Genomic DNA, 16,755 nt, shown 5'->3' with positions numbered 1-16,755 from the left:
CACAGCTGAATTCTACCAAACATGCAGAGAGCTAATACCAATCCTCCTGAAACTATTTTAGAAATCAAAGAGGAGGGAATTCTCCCTAACTCATTCTACAAGGCCAGTATCACCTGATACCAAAACCAGACTAGGACATCACAAAAACAGAAAACTACAGACCAGTATCTATGATGAACATAGATGTAAAAATCCTTAACAAAATAACTGAATCCAAGAGCACATCAAAAAGATAACACACCATGGTCAGGTGGGATTTATACCATGCCTACAAGGATGGTTCAACATATGCAAAGCAATAAACATGATATATCACATAAACAATATTAAGGGAAAAAAACGATCATTTTGATAGATGTAGAAAAAACATTCAACAAAATTCATCATCCCATCTTAATAAATATTCTCAATAAACTAGGCATAGAAGGAACATACTTTGACATAATAAAAGCCATAAAAACCAACAGCAAGCATCATACTTAATGGGGAAAAGTTGAAAGAATTCCAAGAACTGGGACAAGACAAGGATGCCAATTTTCACCGCTCTTATTTAACATAGTACTGGAAGTCCTTGACAGAGCAATCAGGCAAGAGAAAAAAAATAAAAGGCATGCAAATTAGAAAAGAGGAAGCCAAATTATCCCTGTTTACTGATGATATGATATTACTTCTAGAATACCCTAAAGACTTCACCAAAAACTCTTAAATTTAGTAAGTGAATTCAGTAAACTTTCAGGATACAAAATTAATTTACAGAAATCAGTAGTGTTTCTATACACCAATATTGATGTAGTTGAGGACCAAATCATGAAGGTAATCCCATTTACAATAGCTACAAAAAAATACTCAGGAATATATTTAATCAAGGAGGTGAAAGATCTCTCTAAGGAGAACCACAAAACACTGATAAAAGAAATCATAGATGCCACAAACAAATGGAAAAATATCCCATGCTCATGGATTGGAAGAATTAATAATATTAAAATGACCGTACTTCCCAAAGCAATGACTGATTCAATGCAATCCCTATCGAATTACTAATGTCATTTTTCACAGAATTAGAAAAAAACAATTTTAAAATTCACATGGAACAAAAAAAAAAGAGCCCTAATAGCCAAAGCAATCCTAAGCAAAAAGAACAAAGCTAAGGGTATCATATTATTTGGCTGACTAAATTATACTACCAAGCTTTGCAAATAGACACATAGATCATGGAACAGAATAGAGAACCCAGAAACAAAGCCACATACCTAAAACCAAGTTATCTTTGAAAAAGTCAACAAAAATATTCTTTGGAGAAGTGACACCCTACTCAATAAAAGGTGCTGGAAAAATTGGACAGCAGTATGCAGAAGAAAGAAACTAGACCCATACCTCTCACCATTTACAAATTTAACACAAGATAGATAGAACACCTAAACATAGACCTGAAACTATACAAATACTAGAAGAAAACCTAGGAAAAACTCTTCTGGACATTTGCAAAGAATTTATGACAAAGTCCTCAAAAGCAAACACAACTAAAACAAAAACAGACAAATGGGACTAAATTAAACCAAAAAGCTTTTGCACAGCAAAAGAAGCAGTCAACAGAATAAACAACTTATACAATTGGAGAAAATATTTACAAACATTATATCCAGCACACAGCTAATATTCAGAATCTATAAGGAACTCAACTCAAGCAACAACCAAATAATTTCATTAAAAGGTGGGTGAAGGATATGAGCAGATATTTTTCAAAAGAAGACATACAAGAAGCCAACAAACATGAAAAAAATGCTCTACATCACTAATCATCATAGACATGTAAATTAAAACCACAAAGAGATACCATTTTACACCAGTCAGAACAGCTATCATTAAAAAGTATAAAAACAACAGATGTTAGCAAAGATGTGGAGAAAAAAGAATGCTTATACACTGCTGGTGAGAATGTAAATTAGTACAACCTTTGTGGAAAACAGAATGGAGATTTCTCAAAGAACTAAAAATAGAACTACCATTGCATCCAGTAATCCCACTACTGGGCTGTATTAGGGACAGCGTTCTCTAGAGGGACAGATCTAATAGTATATATATCCTATTTTATATATATATATGTATGTACACACATACATACATATATACATATATAGGAGTTTAGCTATATAGGTATTTATAGGATATGTATCCTATTTTTTATATATATAGGAGTAATAGGATATATATCTTTTTTTTTATATATATATAGGAGTTTATTAAGTATTAACTTATATCATCACAAGGTCCCATAATAGGCTGTCTGCAAGCTTGAGGAGCAAGGAGAGGCAGTCTGATTCTCAAAACTGAAGAACTTGGGAGTTCGATGTTTGAGAGCAGGAAGAATCCAGCAGGAGAGAAAGATGTAGGCTGGGAGCCTAGGCCAGTCTCCTCCTTTACATTTTTTTTTTCTGCTTGCTTTATATTCGCTGAGAGCTGATTAAATTGTGCCTACCAGATTAAGGGTAGGTCTGCCTTCTCCAGTCTGCTGATTCAAATGTTAATCTCCTTTGCCAACACCCTCACAGACACACCCAGGGGATCAATACTTCGTATTCTTCAATCAAGTTGTCACTCAGTATTAACCATCACATAGGCATATACAAAGGAAAAGAAGTCATTATTTCAAAAATATACCTGCACTCATATATTTATTGTCACACTATTCACAATAGCAAAGACACAGAATCAATCTAAATTTTTATCAAAAGAGGATTGGATAAAGAAAATATGGTATACCATGGAATACTAGTCAGTCATAAAAAGGATAAAATCATGTCTTTTGCAGCAACACGGACAGAACTGGAGGACATTACCCTAAGTGAAATAATTCAGAAACAGAAAATGAAATGCCACATGTTCTCACTTGTAAGTGAGAGCTAAACAATGGGTAAACATGGACATACAGGGTGGAATAATAGACACTAAAGACTCCAAAAGGTGGGAGGATGAGAGGGAGATGAAGGTTGAAAAATTATCTATTGGATACAATGTTCACTATTCAGGTGATGGGTGTACTAAAAACCCAGACTTCAATACGCATGTAAGAAATCTGTGCTTGTACCCCCTAAATATACAAAAATGTTTAAAAGTTAAAAGAAGCAGTTTAAAAAAATGTGATCACGTTTTCTTAGCTGAAATTCACACACACATACACACATAAATCCTTTGAGGTCCACAAGGAAGGAAACCTAGAACTGTTAACTTGTTCAAGATGACACTGCCATTAGGTGATGGGGCCAGGACTAGAGTCCAGGTTTACCGAATCCTAGTCTATAGAATTTGCCAACATATCACATTGTCAGAGCTTAGTACATGATAAAAGCTTACATTTTAGTTCCCTCCTCCATTTCTTTCTCTCACGTCACCTCTCCTGACCATAAAAATGACCCACCCCCCCGCCCCCAAGCATGAGCTGTACAGAAAATCCTGGATAAATCCACAAACAAAATCAAGTCCATTGGGTAAGGAGGGCCCCAGCCACCACTGTGGTTTTCACATTGCCCCCTTGTGGTAAGAGAAGACATCACATTAATTTCAGAAAGGTAGAGAATCGGAAACACCCAACTGTGGTTAACTGAATTTCTAGTTATATGGTGCCATAACCTTTTATGTTGAAAATCTTTGAAATAATTTATATTTCTTGATTTCCTAGTAGGTGCAATATCCAAATATAAAATGAATCATCTTTTATTCCCTCAACAGATCTGTATTGATTGTCTTCCCCAGACACGGTGCTGGGGACTGGGGAATGCATATCAGTTATGATGCTTTCCCTAGTGGAGTTTTCAGTCTGTGAGGAAGACAATATTCAACAACAAAAAAAACCCCACCAATCATTCAGCAAATATTTACCACCTACAGTTTTCCAGGCATTGTATCTAATGTTGGGCATAGAGTGGAGGACAAGAAAATCATTGTGTGTTTGTGTGTTGCTTGCACAAAGCTGGCATTCTAGTAGGCAGAGGCTGGGGAAATGCATTTCACTGGGCAATAATGTTAGTGTAGAAGGTGTAGGGAATGGGGTTGGATCAGAAAGGTGTAGGGATTGAGCAATGATGTTAGTGTAGAAGGTGTAGGGAATAGGATTGGATTGGAAAGAATCCAAGCCTATGTCCTGGATGTCTGTTTTTTAAAAGAAATCCAAAATGTCAGCTTCTTTGCTGATTATTTCTTTCTCTCTTATAAAAGCAGAGTAAAGAATATACTCACCCAACTCCACCCAAACTGTGCATATGAGCTGCTGTGGAGAGTTCTGACTGTCCTGTCAGGAGATGTTTCTTCTGAAACTGGCTCTTCTAGTTACTTACCACATCCTGTGTGCCCTGGGATCATGTCATACCTCTTCTCCCGGTCTCCATTTCCTGTAAAATGAAGGATTTACAAAGATGATATCTAAGATATCTTCCAGCTCCAGTGGTCCATGAAATGGCTAAGTTAAAAAAAAAGAAGATTCAACTATAATTGCTGTCCTTCTTGAGCACCTGCTTGGTCATTGGTGGTGACAATGTTCTCTGTGTTTCTTCTGGTGACAACCAGAAACCTTAAGATGGACTTAGAGACTTAAGGGCTGTAGGACCAGAGTAGGCAACATCTAGCTGATGAAATCCAAAGTCTGCTCGTCGTTCTTGTTCTCACAGGGTTATATTTGCTAAGAGAACGATGCTGAACAAACCACTATTTTTCCTCCCTGGTAAAGTAGGTTGTCTCTTTGCATAATTATCATGTGTTCATTAGTAAACTCATGATGCTTTCTTCTCACAGCGTATAATTGTGAGTCTGTTTATAATTGCTCTATTTTCCTTCTGACATACCTGAAGGGTACAATATGCACATTTGGTGTATTGAGACCACACTGTGGGAATGATTGGGCCTTATTAGGAGCCCAGTTGCCAATCTAGCTAAGCCTCAATATATATGTAAGGCATAATTTATCTGCTTCACTTTCCCTGTGTCTATTTGACTTTGAAAATGTACCAATGTTCCAAGCACAGCAATTGGGATGTAGCATGCTAGGGAAAAAAAGAATGGACGTGAGAGTCAGCCAGCTCTGGATTTGTAGCAGGTCTCTGCTCTGCACTATCTGCATATATTTGGGTGAGTGATTTATCCTTGATTAATTTCCTCGTCTGTATAAGGAGCAAGAAAATCTACCTCACGGGGTTGTTTTGAGAATCATAATTCCTAATTTAAGTTAGAGCACGTTAATCCACACATTTGACATGTGGTACATAGCAAAAGGTTGATGAATGTTAGTTTTCTCCTTAACCAAACTTACCATTACAAAAATAGCAAAGATGTGTGCCCAAACTACAGCTAGTCAAGGAACAGAGGAATCTACGGATGGATAGCCCTATGGAGTTGCATTTCAACAACAAGAATATACAAAGAACTTGTGGAGCAGAATTTTGTGAAAAAAGATTATGGATAGAGAGATGTCCAATCTTGAATTGGACAGTTGTATGAATTTTAACATTAGCTAAATGCTCTTTTTTTAAACACTGAGAAGGTAAGTAATGCAAAAAGCTAAAAGAGCATACCCAGAAGAAAACCACTGCACCAGAAGCCAAAAAACAGGCATCTCCTTATCCAGTAATAACCACTAACTTAATGAACTTGAACAAACAACTTGATGTTTGGGGCTTTATTTTCCATCTGTAAGAGTTAAATGGGAAAATCTGTGGTTCTATAGATCATCATTATAAAAGGTGACCTTAAGGAGGAATGGGAATTGTGGCATCGCAGTTTGGGGTTTCAGGGTAGTGATTTTAAAAATCTTTATCTTCAAATTCTTGACTTTTTAGACTCTGTAAACTTACGAGTCATGCTATGCTGGGAAGAATTACTGTGCTATTTTCTGAACCCGCTTTTACCAGTATTGAGCACCATGAAGGCCCTAGAAACTTTATCCTACAAACAGTAAAATTTCATTAATTTAGAACCCCTCCTACCCACTTTGTAATTTGCCATAATTTGAATGGGTTACTTTTGCTTTACAAAAAAAGGATTTGTTAATGGAGTAGTTCATATTGTTCGCAAGGAGATTTATTTGGCAAATAGTAGGTACTTGGTACATATTTTTGAATAAATGGTTTCCTTTTAGCAACTGTTTGTTGAAACTGTTTTAATGACTCAAATTAATTCAGGAAAATGAATAAAGATCTATTGTATAGCTCTCTAATGCATACTTCTTCTGACCTTCCCAGTTCCTTCACCTGGCCTGAATTTAAAAAGTTCTGTTATGCACAAAATCCATTTCACAACAAGGCAATGTCGTTGGATTGTGTTCTTTCATTTTTCTTATTGCAACAAGATCCTCAGTCACTTGAACAAATGTCTGTAAATTCAGAATATGTTTGAGTGTAGTTTACTAAGCATTATACATTAAAAACTCCCCCTCACAATGGCCGTAGTTTTTTAGGGGGTGGGGGAAATGTTTCAGGTTCTGGTGAGTTAGAGGCAACAACCTCAATATCAGATGAATGAAATTTTTTTTCTCTCTTAAGGTAATTCCAGTCAATGCTTTGATAGTTTCTTTTTTAATGATGTATATTCCATAAAACTAATTAACCGACAAATTACCTGAGTGAAAGTCATATTTTGTTTCATTTAGTAATTGAGAAAGACATAGGTCAAAATATTAATACTACTTTGAGTTTTGTCACAGATAACATTTCCAGATCTCAATTCCCTCCCTCCCTCCCTCCCTCCCTCCCTTCCTTTCTTCCTTCCCTTTTTCCTTCATGACTACCTCTCTCATTCCCTCCCTGTTTGCTTCCTTTCCTCCTTCTTCCCTTCCTTCCTCTCTTCCTTCTTCTCTCTCTCCTTCCTTTCCTTCCTTCCTTTCTTCCTTCTTTCTCAGCTTTATTACTTAAATGATTTAAGTCATTTCATCATCCTTTTCATCTGTGTCAATGAAAAACCAACACGATTGCCTAAAAAGGCAAAATAACAAGACAAAAATTCTGTAAGTCATCACCATTGGTTTTCATTCACCAGGTTTTCCATTCCACAGAGGACTGTAGTACATTGTCATCATATTCATAGCTGACTTTTGTTTAATTACTAGCATGTTTAAAGTGGAACCATGATTTAAAAGACTTTATTTTTTAGAGCACTTTTAGGTTTACAGCAAAATTAGAGGAAGATGCAGAGATTTCCCATATACCCCCTACCCCTCTACATGCATAACCTCCCCCATTATCAACATCTCCCGCTAGAATGATACGTTTGTTACAATTAATGAGCATACATTGACACATCATTATCACAGATCCACAGCTTACATTAGGGTTCACTCTTGGTGTTGTATATTTTATGAATTTGGACAGATTATAATGACATGGTAAGAAAAATTCATTTTAAACATGTAAATATATTTATTTTTCTATTGTTTATAATAACAAAGTTACCTTGCTTACTATCTTTCCAAGACTTTTGCACTTCCTGATAAAGATGAACAAAGGTCACAGATCAATGGTGTGTGCCTACTTTTCGTAGCAATGGGCTGTGTATCTCTTTTCACCCAATTTCTACAGGTAAGAAATGTTATTTTTCAGTAAGTGATTTAGTTATTTTTCCTTTTTTCTCATTAAAATGTCTCTAAAGTCTCTTTCTTCATGTTTTAGGGATATGCCTTCGCTAAATCTGGGGAGCTCCTAACAAAAAGGCTACGTAAATTTGGTTTCAGGGCAATGTTGGGGCAAGACATTGGCTGGTTTGATGACCTCAGAAATAGCCCTGGAGCATTGACAACAAGACTTGCTACAGATGCTTCCCAAGTTCAAGGGGTAAGCTATGGGAGGGGAAGCAGAAATGTATTAACTGCATTGGCATTCTTTCGTTAGAGCATTCTGACATCACCTGCATGTTTCCTATGGAATAGGGACTAGTGGGATGGGGATATCCTAAAGCCACATTTTCCACTGCTCCTAACACTGACAAACAGCAGCTAAAGCATAGTGTCTCCCAGGCAGTGCCCAGAATCAGTGTGTGGCATGCACCAAAATCTGTCAGGGTTTTGGATTTCCTCTGAGTCTAGCTTTCCTGAGACTCATTTCTGAGATTGTTTTCAGGCCCAGAGGCTCAGCTTCAACAAGATTCAATACCACCCCCCAGAGGGTGGGGGAACAGGGCAAAAGTCTCCTTACTCACACAGGACCCCAGAGTGTGGTTTAGCCCTATGAACAGAGAAGCTGTCCTGGGCAGCCTCAGCAGGAGCGCAGTCAGGAAACTGAGGGAAAGAAATGGTTTTTATCTAGAATCTTGAAGGTATCAAAGAGCTGACTTTCTGATTAAGGTAGGCAGAGCTGTGGTGTGTAAACCCCAAAACCCACAGCCTTGTTCAAAGGGCTTACACACATGATGAGGCTAGACTTTTATAAAACCAGGTGTTTGGATTAAAGTGAAGAGAGCCAAATTTCCCTTCCAACATCTCTACCCACTTTCTATGAAATTTTTTTTTTTAAACCCAGAACTTAAAATTATTTTTAAAAAAGAAATAATATGTTAATAAATTTTTTTAAAAACAAAAACAAAGGAAAAAAAATTTTAAGTACAATTTTAAAACTGAACTATGGTCTGTGAGGCTCTTGGAAGAAAAAAACTCACTGGATTGATAGTACTGTAGCATGTCTCAACTCCTAGACAGTTTAACCAAAAATACCAAAAATTATATGGGACAATTTCAGTGGATCGTGGAATCCTTTTACTCAGGGGGAAATCCCTATAAATAGTTCACTTTCAATTCATCTAGGCTTTTTCTGTAAGCACATGTGTTTCCCATAGACTTAGGGTTACACTCTACATACGTGTTGCAGTCTTTCTTTCTGTAAAATAATCTAAGGTGAACATGTTTTCGTCATTATTCTTCTACAATAGATTTTAATTAATGCACAATACTTCATTTTCATCTACTGTCCTGTCTTAAAGGATTCTCTAGTTACGTTTTTCCCCCAGGTTTTTTCCTCCTTATAAGCAATTTATATCATTTTACATTGAGCTTGCCACATCCTTGATTATTTTCTTAGTTCTCAAAATATAATCACTGAATCGATGTATAATCATTTTGGAAGATTTTGATATGTATTGCGTAACTGCTTAAAGAAGGTTTGTTCCAATTTCACTCTCATCATTGGAGTATTGTAGTCTACTCCCCTTACTCTTAAATTTAGGCTAAATAAATAAGTCATAATCTTATCTCTTCTATTTTCGTGTCCTTCAATCTGCAAGGAACTTTTGAAGGTTATTTACTATCACTAGAATTCAGAGAGTAGCATCTAATTATCTTACACTTATCTTTTTAAAAAGAGGATTTTCTCAGAATTTTTCTAATACTTTTGTTGTTTTTTAAAAAATAAGATTGCTAGCCCAGGTCAAATTTATCTTAAGATTGGTGTGAGGTAGATTTGGCTTTGTTTTCTTGAAGCTGGATAGAAAATATTCCAAAAATATTTTTTAAATATAGATTACGTTTTCCACTGGTTTGAAATGTTTCCTCCAATTGTGAATATTAACTTTCCATATATACTTAGAACTATTTGGAGATACTCTAGTCTGAATTGATCAATTTGACTTATTCTATTTAAAAACTTATTGTTTTAATTCATAATTTTTTTTGAATTTTTGTAGATAGATACCAAGTAGGTGTATGTATTTATGGGGTACCTGAGAGGTTTTGATACAAGCATGCAACATGAAACAAGTGATTATGAAGAATGGGGTATCCATTCCCTCAAGCACTTATCCTTTGTGTTACAAACAATCCAATTACACTCTTATTTTTAAATGTATAATTAAGTTATTTACTATAGTCATTCTATTGTGCTATCAAATAGTATGTCTTATTCATTATTTCTTTTTTTTTTTTGTACTCATTGTTTTAATTCTTATAACTTGATACATTTTAGTATCTGGTAAGGCAAATCCCTGCATACTAATTTTTCCTCTTCAAAATTCTCTTATCTATTCCTGGATGTTAATTATTTTAATGTACTTTACACTCATTTTAATTTCTTCTTAAAAATTTGTTTTTATTCTGGTCAAATTCATATACACACATACATACACAGTAGGATTGCTATTGTGGGAGTACTAAATTTTCCTGAGAGACATACAAATAAGACTTTAGTTTTTACCAAGATTCACAGTTACATTAATATGTCCCACTATCTTGCTCACTTTTTCTCATGTATTTTTTCCACTATTTTGAATGAGACGTTTTTCTCAATTATATCTGTAAATGAGTTGAGATGAAAGCTATTAGTTTTTGTATACTTATCTTAAGGACTTTCCATGCTCTCTTGTAAGTTTTAATTTTAGAAATTTAATATAGTCTACTGGGTTTTCTAGATATATAATAAAATGCCAGATATAGTTCTGAGATATTACAGGTTTGGTTTCAGACCACCACAATAAAGAGAATATTGCAATAAAGCATGTCACACTAATTTTTGGCTTCCTAGTACATATAAAAGTTATGTTTTACACTATACCGTATTCTACTAACTATGCAATAGCATTATGTCTAAAAATAAACAATGTACATATCTTAATTTATTAACAGCAACTGACTGATCATGGTGGTGGTTGCTGAAGGTTAGAGTGGCAATATCTTATAAGACAACTGTGACGTTTGCCTCATCAATTGACTCTTCCTTTCATGAAAGATTTATTTGTAGCATGTAATGCTGATTGATAGTATTTTACCCACAGTAGAATGTCTTTCAAAATTGGATTGAGTTCTCTTAAACCCTGCTGCTACTTTATCAACTAAGTTTATGTAATATTCTAACTCCTTTATAATCATTTCAATAATGTTCATAGCATTTTCACCAGGAGTGGATTTCATCTCAAGAAACCACTTTGCTCATCCATAAGAAGCAACTGCTTATCCATTCAAATTTTATCATGAAATTGCAGCAATTTAATGCAGCACATCTTCAGACTCCACGTCTAATTCTAGTTATCTTGCTATTTTCATGACATCTGCAGTTACTCCCTCTGAAGTCTTGAACCGTCAAAGTCATCCGTGAGGGTTGGAATCAACTTCTTTCAAGCACCTATTTATGTGGATATTCTGAGCTCCTCCCATGAATCACAAATGTGTTTAATGGCATCTAGAATGGTGAATCCTTTCTAGAAGGTTTTCAATTTACTTTGCCCAGTTCCCTCAGAGGAATCACTATGGCAGATGTAGCCTTGTAAAATGTTACTTCTTAAATAAAAAGTCTTCAAAGTGAAAATTACTCACTGACCCATGGGCTGCAGAATTCATGTTGGGTTAACAGGCATAACAACATTCATCTCCTTGTACATCTCCATCAGAGCACTTGGGTGACTGGGTGCATTGTCAATGAGCACTAATATTTTTGAAAGCTATATATTTTCCTGAGCAGTAGTTGTCAACAATAGCTTAAAATATTCAAAAAACTGTGTTTTCAACAGATGTGCTGTCATCCAGCCTTTATTATTCTATTTATAAAGCATAGGCAGAGTAGATTTAGCATACCTCTTAGGGGCCTAGAATTTTTGGAATGGTAAGTTTCAACTTAAAGTCATCATCTGCATTAACCCCTAACAAGAGAGTCAGCCTGTTTTTTGTAAGTTCGAAGTCAGGCATTGACTTTTCCTTTCTAGATATGAATGTCCTAGATGGCATCTTCCTCCAATAGAAAGCTGTTTTGTCAACATGGAAAATCTGTTATTTGGTATTGCCACTTTCATCAATGACCTTAGCTAGATCTTCTGGAGAACTTGTGGCAGCTTCTACATTAGCACTGCTGCTTCACCTTGCACTTTTACATCGTAGAGATGCTTTTTTCCTTAAACCTCATGAACCAACTTTTGTCCCGAAGGTTCCTCACTTCTCTCAGCCTTACTAAAATTGAAGAGAGTTAGGACCTTGTTCTGAATTAGGTTTGGCTTAAGGGAATGTTGTAGTGGGTTTGATCTTGTCTCCAAACCACTCAAACTTTCTTCATGTCAGCAATAAATCTGGTTCACTTCACTTGCTTATTATTTGTGTGTTCGCTGGAATAGCACTTTTAATTTCCTTCAAGAACTTTTTTTTGTTTGTTTTTTTTTTTTTTTTTGCATTCACAGCTTGACTACCTGTTCAGCGCATGAGGCCTAACTTTTAGGCTGTCTCAGCCTTCGACACACCTTCATCACTGAGCTTAGTCATTTCTAGCTTTTGATTTAAAGTGAGAGATGTGTGACTCTTTATTTCACTTGAACACTTAGAGGCCAAGGTAGTGTTATTAATTGGCCTAATTTCAATATTATTGTGTCTCAGATAATAGGGAGGTCTGAGGAGAGAGAGAGAGAGAGAGAGAGAGAGAGAGAGACAGAGAGACAGAGAGACAGAGAATGGCCAGTCAGTGGAGCAGTCAGAACAAACACATTTATTGAATAAGTTTTCAGTCTTATTTGGGCGTGGTTCATGGTGTGCTCTAACACGAATACAACGATAATGCCAAAGATCACTGATTACAGGTCGCCATAACAGATATGATAATGAAAAAGTTTGAATATTGTGAGAATTACCAAAATGTGATGCAGAAACATAAAGCGAGCACATATCATTGGAAAAACGGCACCAATAGAATTGCTCTGCATATGCAGGGTTGCCACGAGCCTTCAATTAGTAAAAGTCACAATAACCGCAAAGCAAAAAATGCAAAAAAGATCATTTTATCTCTTTTTTCTTTTTTCATGTTTATACTCATATTATTTTATTTTCTTATTATATTAGCTAGAGCTCATTGAGAAATAAGAGTGGTAGTAGAGGGGATCCTCTCAAGCAAGACAAAAACTCAAAACTACAAAGTAGACATGTTGGACTTCATAAACTCAAAACTTTTATATAAACAAATGATAAACTAGAAAAACATTTATAATGAATAGTAATATCCCTCATATAACCATATTATGTGTAGTGTTCCTGAAACCATCATGAATAATACTCATGAGGATGGGGAATAACTGACACTCTCATATAATGTACAAAGTTTTTCAATGTTTTTTGGAGAGTAATAGCAAATAATAGTAAGCAAATGTTTTGGAGAATAATAGTAAATAATGATATCCCCCCAAAAAACTTTAGAGTTGCTTTTCAAGTATTCTGTAATGCCTGACAGTCCTTGCCAACCAGAAATTCTTTTTTTTTTTAATTATATACTCTTTGACCAGAATTCTCGTGAGTGAATTCCCTCCTATTGTGTAAGCATGTGTGTTCAAGGACATTTGTCATTTTTTATATTAACCAAAAAATTAATAAAATTCCCTGGAAACTACCCAAATATCCACTAACAGGAAAATAGCTGAATCGATTATGATACATTTATTCTAAGGAATATTACACAGCTATTTTTTAAAGTGTTCCTGTATATTGATCTGGAAGGATAGTTAAGTAACATCGATAAGTGAAAAAAAGTCAAAGTACAAAGTAATATGTAGAGTATGAGTCCTTTTTGTAAAGAAAAAAATAAATATATATGTATATATTGTTAAATATGTATGTTTTGTTTGTGTCTTAGGCTGTATTATTTTTAATTTTCTAAAAATACCAATTGAATAAAATGTAAAAGGAAGCAAGGACATCCCAAAGAACTGCAAAGTTGCTTTTCAAGCACTCGGTAATGCCTGACAGTCCTTGCCAACCAAAAATTCTTTTTTTAAAAAAATTGCAGTAAAACATTTGTAACATAAAATTTACTACTTTAACTATCTTTAAATGTACAGCTGAGTGGCATTAAGTACATTTACATTGTTGTGCAAGCATCACCACTATTCATCTCTAGAAATGTTTTACCGTTCCAAACAGAAATTCTGTACCCTTGAAGCAGTAACTCCCCATCCTGCTCTCCCTCCCCTCAGCCCTGGCCACCACCATTCTACTTTCTGTGTCTATGAATCTGACTACTCTATGTTCCTCATCTAAGTGGAATCATATGAATTTATCCTTTTATGTCTGGTTTATTTCATGTAATGTGATGTTTTTGAAGTTTATACTGTAGTATGTATCAGAGCTATATTTTTATGGATGTTTATTTTATGGATATATCATGTTTTCATTATTCATTCATCTGTCAGTGGACATTCAGGTTGTTCGGCTATTGTGAATAATGCTGCTATGAACATGGGTGTACAAATGAGAAATTCTTGATTTAGCCTGTTAGTCTCCAAGGAAGTTGGCACTAACACATGGGAATCCTGCTTTGGGACACAATTTTATATTCCATTTGTGTCTTCAATTCAATATAAAGATGCAAATTATTCCTGAATAACACTGCCTTAGCATCTAATGGTGACTAAAACCTTACCTTTGGTTGTTTTACATTTTTTTGTCTAAAATAATAATGTGTTTCTACAATTTTAAAAAGAAGTGATGTAATTTTCCTCACCCTAGTATTTTCTGCAGAGTATACCAAGCTTGGGTCATACCTGCCTAGCTGCAACTGAAACGAAGATTTGGAACCACTGGATACTCTGATTAGTAAGATATAATTACCACAGTGGTCCATTATCCATCTACATTGGGACTGAATCCATTTTGTCCATCTGCATTGACTACATAGCTGTGTATTACAGCAGCATGTAACTTTGTACCAATGAGCAGACTAAGTTCAATGAGAATCAAGGTGGTATCTTGCAACAGTCTTGTATCAACTTCAAAAACATAATTATAGAGCAAGCATTAATCTTCATTGAATAAGTAATATTACCTCAAGCCCCATGACTGGATATCGTCAAACAAGCCAAATGCATCAGTACCTGACACATGTGTAGCCTGTGTTTAGGGCTGCATTAATCTCAGACAGACTGCTCTTGCACTGACACTCATAAAATGAGATTAGTCAATAATGAACTTTGGATAAGCTATGAATAAAGAACCTTTTAATTAATTCAGCCTTCAGATACATTATGGGTGCTCATCATTTAAAAGAACTTAATCATTTAAAAAAAATAAACTTTTTGAACAGAGGACTACCATATGACCCAGCAATTCCACTCCTAGGTCTATATCCAAAAGAATTGAAAGCAGGGACTTGAAAGGTGCTTATACACCAATGTTCATAGCAGCATTATTCACAATAGCCAAAAGTTGGAAATAACCCCAGTGTCCATCAATGGATGAATGGATAAACAAAACGTGATATATGCATACAATGGAATATTCAGTTTTAAAAGGGAATGAAGCTAGGTGTGGTGGCTCATGCCTGCAGTCCTAACACTATGGGAGGCGAAGGTGGGAGGATCACTTGAGCTTAAGTTTAAAACCAGCCTGGGCAACATAGTGAGACCTCATCTCTACTAAGATTAAAAAATTAGCACGTGTAGTGGCATGCATCTGTGGTCCCAGCTACTTAGGATGCTGGGACAGGAGGGGTGCTTGAGCCCAGGAAGTCAAGGCTACAGTGAGCCATAATATGACACTGTCCTCCAGCCTGGGTGACAGAGACCTTGTCCCAAAATAAATAAAATAAACAAAAAATAAAAATAACAAGGAATGAAATTTTTATACCTGCTACAACATGGCTGAAGCTTGAAAACATTATGCTTAGCAAAATAAGCCAGATACACAAGGAAAAATATTGTATAATTCTACTTCTAGAAGTACCTAGGGTAGGCAAATTTACACAGACAGAGAGTTAGAATAGAAGTCACCAAGAGCTTGAGGGAGAGAGAAGAAAGGGAGGTTATTGTTTAATGGATATAGAGTTTTGTTGGGCATGATTTTTAAAGCTTTAGGTATAGATGCGTGATGGTTACACAACATTGTGAAATGCCACTGAATTGTACACTTAAGAATGATTAAAATGATATATATTGTTATATATATTTTATCGCAATTTTATAAAAGATCTGACCTTTTTGTATAATGGTAGTTGGTAAAAGAGACTGTGTGTCTGAGATGGGTTGATTGCTTTTTGGTTTGCAGGCTGCCGGCTCTCAGATTGGGATGATGGTCAATTCCTTCACTAACGTCACTGTGGCCATGATCATTGCCTTCTACTTTAGCTGGAAGCTGAGCCTGGTCATCTTGTGCTTCTTCCCCTTCTTGGCTTTATCAGGAGCCACACAGACCAGGATGTTGACAGGATTTGCCTCTCGAGATAAGCGGGCCCTGGAGATGGTGGGACAGGTAATCTTGCACATCTAATTTTCCCATTCCTCATGGTTGAGTGTCTATCAGACAAATTGTTAAAAACAAATAGTAGGAAGAGACTTAAGGAAGCTGTCAGCCCACAGACAGGCACACTTAAGAACCTTCCACCACCCTTTCCATGCATATTTGGCCCAAAGACTGAGGCAATAAGGCTCCAAGGCTCTGAGTTTGAGCCGGCGTGGAGAAATAGTGGGGTGAACAGAGGATTGCCTGTTCAATTTCCTCTCGCATAGTGATTCGTTCCACATTCCAATTTGGTACACTCTCACTTGCAGGGGTAGATAGTTCAGTTTTCTGGCTGTGAGGCTTTTGCAATCTAATGGTTTCCCTGAGCCATGCTTTCCATACATAGAGGAGCTATGATGGTTTTAATGGCATACGCCTTTTCTCTTCACACCGTAGTGTCCCCCAGGCTTGGGCCAAGTGTCTTTCCCAACTAGAATTATGAGCTGCAGTTTAGGTTTTGGATACACTTAGGTTTTAGCTACACATTTTAAAGTGTGTTCTAATTAATATCTTGTCCTTGGGGGTAAATGAGGGATGGTGGCATAAACACTTCTCAA

The 16,755-nt window shown here is 35.9% G+C and overlaps 1 protein-coding gene across 2 annotated transcripts in view; it reads left to right on the top strand.

Moving 5' to 3' along the window:
* Window positions 1–16,755, top strand: part of ABCB11 (ATP binding cassette subfamily B member 11) — a 112,652-nt gene that overhangs the window by 82,700 nt on the left and 13,197 nt on the right. For both annotated transcript variants that reach the window (XM_009182379.4, XM_009182381.2), the window contains 3 exons: window positions 7,455–7,559; window positions 7,650–7,811; window positions 15,965–16,168. In XM_009182379.4, coding sequence (XP_009180643.2) covers window positions 7,455–7,559; window positions 7,650–7,811; window positions 15,965–16,168 — 471 coding nt within the window. The remainder of the gene's footprint in view (window positions 1–7,454; window positions 7,560–7,649; window positions 7,812–15,964; window positions 16,169–16,755) is intronic.

Source organism: Papio anubis, chromosome 10 (genome assembly GCF_008728515.1).
Source record: "Papio anubis isolate 15944 chromosome 10, Panubis1.0, whole genome shotgun sequence".
In the NCBI taxonomy this organism is placed as follows: domain Eukaryota; kingdom Metazoa; phylum Chordata; class Mammalia; order Primates; family Cercopithecidae; genus Papio; species Papio anubis.
The sequence above is the reverse complement of the archived record's forward strand: the minus strand, read 5'-3'. Positions and strand labels throughout refer to the sequence as shown.